The 10,815-nt window shown below is 48.1% G+C and overlaps 1 protein-coding gene and 2 long non-coding RNA genes across 3 annotated transcripts; all 3 read left to right on the forward strand.

Moving 5' to 3' along the window:
* The first annotated feature begins 1,068 nt into the window (after positions 1-1,068).
* Positions 1,069-3,673, forward strand: LOC109828412. Its single transcript, XM_020395415.1, has 4 exons — positions 1,069-1,180; positions 1,435-1,620; positions 2,558-2,667; positions 2,993-3,673. The coding sequence occupies exons 1-4, from the start codon at positions 1,069-1,071 to the stop codon at positions 3,215-3,217; spliced, it is 633 nt and encodes a 210-aa protein (XP_020251004.1). The 3' UTR covers positions 3,218-3,673.
* A 1,711-nt stretch (positions 3,674-5,384) lies between these two features.
* On the forward strand, positions 5,385-5,896 carry LOC109828411. Its single transcript, XR_002243677.1, has 3 exons — positions 5,385-5,526; positions 5,598-5,768; positions 5,865-5,896. It is a non-coding gene; the product is annotated as an uncharacterized LOC109828411 (long non-coding RNA).
* Positions 5,897-5,945: 49 nt separating this feature from the next.
* On the forward strand, positions 5,946-6,373 carry LOC109828413. Its single transcript, XR_002243678.1, has 4 exons — positions 5,946-5,984; positions 6,052-6,123; positions 6,196-6,267; positions 6,337-6,373. It is a non-coding gene; the product is annotated as an uncharacterized LOC109828413 (long non-coding RNA).
* Positions 6,374-10,815: the final 4,442 nt, after the last annotated feature.

Here is a 10,815-nt window from a genome sequence, read left to right on the forward strand (position 1 = left end):
CTCTGTTGCTGCTGTGGCTGTTGCGGCTGTGCTTGCACCTCAAACACTTGATTCGCATCTACAGCATTTGCTTGTGTTTTCCCCTTACCCCTAGGGGTAAAGTTCTTCTGTTGTGGGACACTGTTTGGTATTTGGCCCCTTTCAGCCTTCTTCCTTTTGAGGAGTCGCTCGGCTCTTTCCCCTCTCACCTTCAAGTCTTTCCAGGTCGTTGGCGGTGCCGTTCCCATGGCTTCAAGGATGTCCAATGTTAAATTGTTGTGGCAAGTTTCGAGGATGAATTCCTCGCTGACCGGGTCCCTGCAATTCATAGCTTTGTTCCGGAATCTCTTCACGAAGTTTTCAACCGTCTCGCCATTCTTCTGTTTTTCATCGAACAGCGTGCCGATCGAAACCTCGGTGTCATCATCAAAGAAATTGGTCAAGAACATGTCCTCCATGTCATCCCAGCCGTTGATACTTCCGGGCTTGAGACGGCGGTACCAGTCGAAGGCAGCTCCGCGAAGAGTGCCGACGAATGACCGCACCATGAGGGGCTCATTTCCGGAAATAATTCCTAAATGAGACTTGAAGTAGATTAAATGTTGGGTAGGGGAACCCTTTCCATCAAACGGCGTAAAGTTAATGAGATTAAACTTTGCCGGATATGGAATGGATTCCCACTCCCTCGGATATGGACACGGTATACCTGACCTTTTTACCTCTTGAGCATTCATCAATGCATTGATTTTGCTCTCCAAGTCTTTCATCTTTTTGTCTTCACTCGTTTCTATTTTCGAGTGGTTTTGGGGAGAGGTAATGTGGTCTTCTTTGGCATTATCATCTACCGGACCACTTCCGTTGTCGTTGTTGACAGGAGGAATAATGACATTATTCCCTTCCCGTTCATTCTCTTCTTGGTTCTGATGATTGGGTCGAGTGGGCTCCTCTTGATGAGTTGTCAAAGCTGCGAGTTGCTGATCGTGCATCTCCCTCATCCGCTGTAGGGTCATTTCCATCTCGAATTTGAAAGCTTCTTTCTGCCGAGTTAGGGCGTCTTCAAGCATTTTGTTCATTTGTTCGGCACTGATCATGAGTGATTCGTACGGCTGGCCCGCACTTGAAGCCGTGTCATCTGATGCGACGGCGGAGCAGGTATCTGAATCAGCATCTGATTCTTCTTCTTCCAGAGAGAGGCCCTTTGGTACTCTTTGGTAGCCCTTCCGGCCGCTGGTTCCGGGCCGCATCCGTGCTATACACCGGGATACCTCAGCGAGCTGTTCTATGCTGAAGTGTGGTGTTGATTCCCCTCGGCCGGTCATGTTGACCGACACTCTTGAATACTCGTCTTTTTCCCCCCCCCTTTTGTCTTTTTCTTCATTTTGTTTCCCCCCTCTTTGTTTTCTTTCTTGTTTGAATTTGTTTCCCCTTTTGTTTTCCCCCCTCTTTTCAAAAGAGAATTCATCTTCTTCCTCCAAACCTCCTCCATTGTTTTTCTTTCAAGAGCTCCATACCCCAAAGAAATTCGGTTTTTTGTATGCTCCTTCTTGGCCGAAAATTTTCACTTTTCACTAGGGTTTCTCCCTCCACCTTCAAGCTCGGATCTTGACTCTTGGATTGGGGATTTCAAGCCTCTTGATTTGGGTAAGCTCCTCTTCACCATCCTCTTATTTTGTGGTAAAGGTTGCATTTTTATTCTTGTGGTAGACTAGGGGGCATGTATGCACTATTATTTCGGGGGGTTTTGTGCAAAAAGAGGTAATGGCCGAAACTTTGGGGGGTTTATTTGCAAAATTCGTGGGGGTTTATTTGCAAAATGGGACTGAAATTTTGAGGCTTGGATTTCATTCCCCTTTGGTAACAATTTGGATGGGTGTTTCATGCAAAAAGACCATACCTTATTGAGGGTTTTATGTGCAAATGTGGGGCCGAAAAGTTTTGGGGGCTTATTTGCAAAAGTGGCCGAAGAATTGGGGTGGTGTTCATGTAATAGAGGACTGAAGTTTAGGACCTAAATTACATGTTCATTTGGCCACAAGCTTGAGGGGTATTTTAGGCAAGAGGACCAAAAGTTGTTGGAGGGGTTTATTTGCAAAACAGCCCATAAATGTCTTAGAGGGACTTATTTGCAAAAGGCAGTGAACTTATGGCTGAAATCCAATGAGTTTTGACCACGAACTCATGATCAAAATTTTGATAAGGCATGTGGAGCCCAAACCAAGATTTTGTAGAGGGGCTTTTATGCAAAATTGGCTGAATTCTGCAAAAGGGCTCATTTGCAAATTTTAACCAAAATTGTGGGGTACCGGGGTGTTATATGATCGAATGTGACGATCATGACCCGGGTCACGCGTGTCCTTGACCTAGATTTTGGCCTTGAACACAAAGGGTATTTTGGGTATTTCACCAAAATTCACCGTGAAAGATGACAATCATCGTGCACGAAATTTGTAGGTTTAATTAGACTTCAATTATGAAATCCTATTTGTGTATAGGATTTTAATTAAAGTTCTTAATTTCCCTTTTAAATTTCGTATATTCATGTTTTAGATTGTACCTGACTTGCTGCTTTTCGTTGCAGATTTGCAATGTCTCCGCGTCGATCTCGTCCCCGGAGGAGCCGTTCTCGTTCACAGCATAGTGAGGAGGAGGTCCCCACGACATCCTCTCCCGCGGCTTCATTTTTCGGGGGTGAGAATTTATGCAGAGATTTTGTCTTACATCCCTGATTGACCTCTTTGCGGGTCATGAAGGAAGAACCGATACCTCTCTCGCGGAGGGTAAGGTTTCAGACTTGTTTTGCTTAGCCAATTCAAGTCTTCGGATATATTGGGGCGATTTTGTGTTGTCCTACACCTTATAGGTCGGTGTACGTTACCACGTTATTCACGTGATGACGCATGCCGTCCTTCTGGTGTAGGTCACTCAAAATCGTCTCTCCAATTATTCCGTGGATGAGTCTATCATTCTTCTTACGAGATGGATTTTCTGATTCCGCCCTTGTGCTTTATTGCAGTGGAATTTCCCGCGGGTAGCCTTCCTCCTCACGCCAACACCGGATGTAGTCGGGAGGTTTTCTCTTCCGCTACTCTTAGGCAGGCTGTTGGCCCACTTCCTCGGTTCGACGGGGATCGTCCAAATGACTCTTGCCGTTCGATACAGGAAGGAGGGCGCCATTGCTTGCGCCAACTTATCACAGATGCCTCCTTCACCCCTGATTCTACTTCCACTCAGGTTCTAAAGAAGCCGGGTTTTCTATTTGGAGATCATGTCAGGGATCCTGCCACGCTGACTCTTTGTGAGGAGCATTGGTTAACTCTTGACGGTGGAGCCTGTTTGTACATCCCTTCGATTCCACGCCACTATTCTTTCAGTCATTTGAAGGGGCAAGCCGTGGACCGGCAGATGTCTTGGCATCTTACTGAAGATGCTGATCGGGTTCAATGCGGATATGCTACTCACCATAAGACTCCTGGCTCTGAGGGGTATCATGACGTGCGTGGTCTACGACCCGGGATCATGGGTCTTGATACTGCACCCCCAGGCGAGGTGTCAGCTGCTGCTCCGACTGTGAGCAACCGTCTGGCTCTTCTTGGGAGACAGTTACCCCCATCGGAGTACAGATGTTATGGCTGGGCTTCCTCCCTAGCCAAAGGGTGGTGGGCGCGCATGACTGGTTTCGTCTTGGCGCGCTGGGAGAGGGATCTGAAGAGCAGTGGGTTGTATGCACCCATACGAGCTACTATGTACGGCATCCCAGTCAGCTGTCGCCATTTCTTGGCTTTGCTGGAGACTTATGTGCCCGATAGCAACACCTTCCTGACCAGCGGAGGTGAGCTAGGGTTGGCCTTGCACGAGATGCATTATGTTTCGGGTCTTCCGATGGGGGACTGTCCGTATCAGGAGTACTTCCCTACGAACCAGCAGCTGGAGTGTATGAAGAAAGATACTCCGGACATGTATGACACACTCTGGGATCTTACTTGCCACTACTACACTTCCTTGATCCAAACTTCTCCCCAAGCGAGAAGGAAGAGGCAGATCAGCTTGAAGCAGTTTGCCAGCTACTTGTTCCAGAACTTGGAAGGTGATTCCAGTGCGCCCATTCATGAATTAGACGTGATGACTCCTTCGGCCGTTAATGAGTTGTTGGAAAAGGCTGAGGTTCGTTCCTACACTATCGGCAGTGCTGAGGGGGCTTTTCCCGCGGGGACAAAGTTTCGCTCTTTTCTCCGCCGCGCACAGAGGTCTATAGGGTCCCGGGCGCTATTAGCAGGCTACCTTGCCCTTTGGTTGAAGAAGTGTGTCGTCCCGCACCAACCTTCTGACGCTCTACCCATCGAGGTGCTCTTCCCTGCAGTTCAGCTGGCTTATGGGAGAGAGCTTTCCCTGCTCCCAGCAATGGTTGCTAGTATCCATTGCGGGCTCAGGGGTCTGGTTAGCAGTTTTACACATATGGGTTCTGAACCATCAGCTGAGCTGGTTTGCCCAAAGGTTGAGCTCCCTTACGCATATTTGATGGCGTGGCTCGTTCTTCACCGTCCCGACTTGATGTCGGCCCCCAGCGTTGTTGACATCCCTGTCCCCTTCATGCAATTGTTGGAGCAGAGCAGATGGTTTGGGAGCAAATTTAGTGATGTTCAGCGAGAGCTCCGGGTCCGCAAGAGTTGGGAGTTCTTTAAGTGTTTCCCTCACTTTTCAGGTCGCTATGGCGACGTGCTGGTTGATGAGGAGAAACCTAGAAGTGACCGGACCGTTCTTGACGCTGGTTGCTTCCGGTGGTTAGTGAACATCCGTGTAGGCTATCTCGTCCTTCGGGTGAAGAACCAGTGCCACATAGAGCCTTATCTCCCTTGCCGCTTTGCTCGACAATTCGGCTATGACCAACTGTATGTCGGGAATCCGAGCCGCAGCCTGCGGGTTGAGGGAGGATTGATTGATGGCGTTCGAGCGTGGCTATGGACGATGGTGGGCTGTACTGGAGCCCGTTTTGCTCTTCCTTCGTACCGGCGTAAGCCATTGATCACTTTCCTCAGCTGCAAGTGGTTCCTTTCTGCATATGAGTCCATCAGCGCGAGGAGCCTCTCAGAGTTGCAGTCCGAGTATGCGGTCCGGGCTGCTATGATGGCTGGTCGCAGAGCTGAGCTTGCTCAGAAGCGGAGAAAAGGGCATGCCAAATCTCTTGTCTCAGACGAAGAAGAACTTCTCCCTGCGGGTGATGATGACGAGAACTCCGAGGACGAGTATGCGGACGTGGATACCGGCAGAGGGGACTTCGATACTGGTTTGTCCTATCTCTTTTAATTTTCATTTTCCATAAATGACAGCTCTTTTTCATTGAAATGGCTATTGTCATTTTAGGTAGGACAGCCGGTGATCATGAGCCCTCAGCTCCTACACACGTTGAAACGTGTGATAGGCCTGCGCATGTTCGACCCTATGGTCCTCGGAGGGTTGGTGCCCCGAAGAGGAAGAAGACTGCCCATAAGTCCCATGACGGTCAGCGTCCCTGTGGAGTGGACTTAGGGAGCACCGCCGATGGAGGGGGAGGTAACATTCAATTGCTCTTGCTTCAAGGTTGTTTACCTTTTGGGGATTTGTGACCATGTTTTGTGCTTCAGGTTTCTTCGAGGAGGGCGAACTCCCACCGGGTTCGGCGTCCCCTGGCGTTGACAACATGGATTGCTTTGTGCAACAAATGTGCGACGCTTTTCACGATGGGTCTTTGGGCATCGACCTTAACATCGATCTTGAGCAGATAAATAATGTTGAGCCCACAATCCCTTATTCAGGTATATCCGCATCCAATGTCATTTTCCTTATGTAAGGTGAAGGAAGATTTCTCGTTTGAGCTTTCCTCATCCTTCAACATTTGGGTTACCCTGCAGATGTTGCGATGGAGGGGCCAAGCTTCTCGAAGCCGGATGCCGGCTTATTAGCTGACATGCTGGCTGAGCAGACTTCCAGAGGGACCGAGAGACCATTCTTCGGGAACGATTCATCTACCGGTATATATCTGATTTTCTCCCTCTTGCCCGATATTTCATATGACTAATGAATGATTGATTATCGCAGCGTCTACCATTGGAGTTAGCCCGGTATCTATCCCTGGCATATCCAGTTTGCCTCAGAGCGACGGGCTTGCAGGTATGTATACGATTCAGGGATATTGTACTTTCCTATGTTTATCTGTCTTTTGACTAATGAGTGCAATCATAGGACCAGCCGCTAGGACTGATTCTCATATGACTCCTGACATCCCTCAAATGCCCGCGGATAATGGATCTACAGGTATGCAGATCCCAATTCTTCTTATTCGTCTAAATTTTCATTTTGACTAATAAGAGAGTGTCATCATAGGACCAGCAGCTTGGGCCGATACTCTTATGACTCTTGGCATTCCGGCTGCATCTGAGGACATGGGGATTGCAGGTATTCATACGACCTTCTTATCCCGATTCTCCTTATTTGTCCAAATTTCCATTTGGTTAACATAGGAATGTCACTGTAGGACCAGGCGTTCAGCCTGATACTGCTACAGTCCCCGGGGTTGAAAGTCCTCATAGCAGTGGTGCCTCCCCGTCTCTGCCGAGTGGTGCGAGCAATATGTCTGCAGGGGCTGACGTACCCTCTTCTGCTGCTGTCTCGGAGCCTGTCGGCTCTCAACCTGATGGGACATCCGTTGGCGTCGGTATGTTCGGAACCTGCCTTTTGACTTTCCTTTCCATATTCGATAGTTCACTGAGCTTCCAAGTTGTTGCTTGTAGGATCTCGATCTTCTTTGCACGAGCGTGTCCGTAGCCTTTTGGCCGATACTGATCCTGACGGAGAGGCTTTCCGTACGGACCTCAGCTTCTTCACCGCCTGGTATAATGGCTTGATCGAGAAGCTTCTCCACCGAGGAGGCGGCTTCGATCAGTTCCGGCGTTCCTTCTCTCGCCACATGACGATGATGAGGGAAGAAGGATACCCGGAACTGGCTGATTCCTTCACTGCTGATTTCGCTGCCCTGGAGTCAGAGATACGAGAGTTGAAGGAACTGGAGGTTACCGGGGCTTCTTCTTTCGTATCCTCTGAGTTAGAGCATAGGATGGAGCAGTGGCGTGAACTGAGATCTTCCGTCGGGCGTGAGCTTCAGTCACGCGAGAGCTCCCTTGCGCATCTAATGGCTAACATGGCGAGGATGGATAGGGAGAAAGCTGAGTTACTCCGTTCCTTGGACTCGAATCGCGAGGAAGCGACTAGGTTGAAGGAGGCCTTGAAGCGTGCCGAGGAATCCGCCGTTCTTATCGCAGATGACTTGATCGGACTAGAGCGTTCTCGTGACCGGGTACTCGAGGAGTTCGGATCCACTCAGGAGGGATTGATGAAGTTGAAGAGTGAAGCTGCGGAGATCTTGAGCTGTTCTGAGGAATCTGCCCGAGCAGATCTGCAGGCGGGACTTGAGCAGAGTTATGCAGATAGACTTTTTAGCTTAAAGTCTCATATTCTTAGCCGTCAGTTGCCTTCGGGCTAATGAGCTCTTTGTTGTATGCTTTTGACTTGACCTATTAATAGAAACTCCGCATTTGCTTCTTTCTTGTGATTTGTCTGTATTTCTTCTGAATGACAGATTTTATGGGATTTTTGGCAAACCCCCAGCCATCAACGGGTTTGATGTGCCTTTACCGATTACCGTTTGAATCGGGCTAGCATGCGGATTGTCGAAATCCGTTCCGCATGTAACGTTGTGCTAAGAAAATTGCTTTTCTTAGACTTGATGCTATGACTTTGAATACATAGACTTCGTCTTTCTTACGGGAATAGACTACCCGGCAACGCGTGTTAGGCGTTGACTTTGGGGTTTTTGGCAAACCCCCAGCCTTCAACGGGTTTGATACGCCTTTACCGATTACCGTTCGAATCGGGCTAGCATGCGGATTGTTGAAATCCGTTCCGCATGTAACGTTATGCTAAAGGAATGAACTCCCTTAGACTTAATGCTACGACTTTGAATACGTAGACTTTGCCCTTGTTACGGGAATAGGCTACCCGGCAACACGTGTTAGGTGTTGACTTATCCCTACTTAGGATTCGGGATAAAATTCCCCATGCACCAAGTGCGCGGATTGGAAGTTGAAAGTTGTGTCAAAATAGGAGAGGAAGAATTTTATATTCTATCTCCCGGTGCTAAAGAGGAAGAATTTTATATTCTATCTTCAGCTGGAAAAGAAACTCGAGGTGGGATTCTCCACCCCCAGTATCTGGAAGGATGAACTGGGAGTGGGATCTCCACTCCGAGCATCGGAAAGGTCCGAGGAGAGGAAGAATTTTATATTCTATCTCCCGGTGCTAAAGAGGAAGAATTTTATATTCTATCTTCAGCTGGAAAAGAAACTCGAGGTGGGATTCTCCACCCCCAGTATCTGGAAGGATGAACTGGGAATGGGATCTCCACTCCGAGCACCCGGAATGATGAACTGGGAGTGGGGTCTCCACTCCGAGCATCGGAAAGGTCCGAGGAGAGGAAGAATTTTATATTCTATCTCCCGGTGCTAAAGAGGAAGAATTTTATATTCTATCTTCAGCTGGAAAAGAAACTCGAGGTGGGATTCTCCACCCCCAGTATCTGGAAGGATGAACTGGGAGTGGGATCTCCACTCCGAGCATCGGAAAGGTCCGAGGAGAGGAAGAATTTTATATTCTATCTCCCGGTGGAAAAGAAACGAGAGAGGAAGAATTTTATATTCTATCTCCCGTTGCCGAAGAGGAAGAATTTTATATTCTATCTTCAGGCGGAAAGGAAACTCGAGGTGGGATCTCCACCCCCAGAATCCTGCAGGATGAAACTAAGAGTGGGATCTCCACTCCGAGAATCGGAAAAGTTCGAACGACACTACCTTTTATAGGATTGGTCATTTGAACCCAAAGAACCCCTCATTTATTGAGGAGAAGACCCGATTTCAACCCTAACTTTTATAGGTTTGGTGGAAAAAGGGGACAAAGGTGGATTTTCGTTTATCGAAAAGGAGTGACTCGACTTTAGTCTTGACCATGTGTAGGCTTGACTAAGCGAGATCGGAAACAATCCTAACTTTTATAGGTTTGACTGTTTCAAGTGGACCTCTCGTTCATGGAAGGAATCGAGAGGGGATTTTGGCTTTGGCCTTAACTGTAGGAAGGTTTGACCAAACTGGAGTTTGAGATACGCCAATGACTGGCAGATGGAAATGTTGTTGGGTCCACTGTCGTTTGATTTGATCAGTGGATGGTTTGGTGAGGAAAGATTAACCTATCGGAGGATTAGATCTCATCTCACCAAAAATAACTCATAAGAGTTGGAGAATTTGATGGGAATAAGAAGAGACATTCTGACCTTCAGCGTTCGAATGCAGAGTTCTTATTCGTCAATTCCACAATGACCGGGTTATCCCTAAGAATACCCATGTGGTATTCTTCCGGGAACTTCCCGATGCATTGGTTATCCAAAAAGATACTAAGGATAGTATCTTTTCAGGAATTTGCCGTTTATCGGCATCATGAGCCGGTCGCCGTCTTTGGTGACGAGGCGATATGCGCCACTCGAGTAGACTGTCTCTACTACGAATGGTCCTTCCCATTTGGGTTCGAATTTACCCTTTTTCTTGGAGTTAAGGATCATAGGCCGTTTCGCAGCTAGAACCAAATCTCCTTCTTTGAAACTCCTTTGTCGAACCTTTTTGTCGAAGGCTCGAGAGATTCTAGCTTGGTAAAATTCAATGTGTTGTTGAGCTTCCAGGCGCTCTTCATCAAGCCTCTCGAGTTCTTCGAGGCGTTTCTGATGTTGTTCTTCGGTCGACATCTGGGTTGAAAGAGCGATCCGAAGAGATGGTATTTGGATCTCCAATGGAAGAACAGCTTCACATCCGTATACCAGTGAATACGGGGTCGCTCCCGTTGGTGTGCGCACCGTGGTCCGATAGGCCCATAGAGCTGCGCCAAGCTTGTCATTCCAGTCTCGTTTGTTAGTTTTCACGATCTTTGACAAGAGTTTGATGATGGTCTTGTTGAAGGCTTCAGCTAATCCATTCGCTGTAGGATTATACGCCGTCGACGAGATGTCCTGAATTTTAAACTTTTCGCAGAACCTTATGAAGGCGTTGCTGACAAACTGAGGACCGTTGTCATGTATGATTCGTCTTGGAACACCATACCTATAGATGATGTGGTGCTTGATGAATCCAATGACGTTGCTCGTTTTAACTTCTCTGAGTGGAACTGCTTCAGCCCATTTGGAGAAGTAATCGGTAATCGCCAGGATGAACCGGTCGCCTTTGATCGAAGGAGGATTTATAGGACCAACAATGTCCATTCCCCAAGTCTCGAACGGCCATGACGTAACCGACGGATGCAGGTGCTCCGGAGGTTGGTGTACATAATTCCCGTGTATTTGACATGCGTCACACTTTCGGGCATACGTAGTTGCATCACTCATCATGGAAGGCCAGAAATACCCCATTCTTCTGATGCGGTCATAAAGCTTAGGACCAGGTTGGTGTGCGCCACACTCTCCTTCGTGCGCTTCCCTAAGGACCTCTTCAGCTTCTTTGGTTGATAGGCAACGCAGTAGCAACCCATCGTACCCCCTGCGGTATAGCGTTCGATTCTCAGTATTGTAGTAGAATCTGGGTGCTCTTCGTCTGATTGACTCTCTTTCCTTTACATCTTCTGGCAAGATTCCGTGCAGGACGTAGTCGATGATGGGGAAACGCCAATCTCGTGGTTCGAACTCGACTTGAGTAGCGTGTACCCCTTGAACTTCTTCTTCCTCGGCCTCTTCACTGTAAAGCGGCACTAGGAGTTGGTGAGTTCTTACCGTAA

Source organism: Asparagus officinalis, unplaced genomic scaffold (assembly GCF_001876935.1).
Source record: "Asparagus officinalis unplaced genomic scaffold, Aspof.V1 AsparagusV1_Un1345, whole genome shotgun sequence".
NCBI lineage: Eukaryota > Viridiplantae > Streptophyta > Magnoliopsida > Asparagales > Asparagaceae > Asparagus > Asparagus officinalis.

Coding starts and splice junctions, on each gene's coding strand:
- LOC109828412 (XM_020395415.1), top strand. CDS start 1,069: ATGAGTGATTCGTACGGCTGGCCCGCACTTGAAGCCGTGTCATCTGAT. Junction 1,181..1,434: donor TTCCAGAGAGAGGCCCTTTG/GTACTCTTTGGT, acceptor TTTTCAAAAGAG/AATTCATCTTCTTCCTCCAA. Junction 1,621..2,557: donor TTTCAAGCCTCTTGATTTGG/GTAAGCTCCTCT, acceptor TTTTCGTTGCAG/ATTTGCAATGTCTCCGCGTC.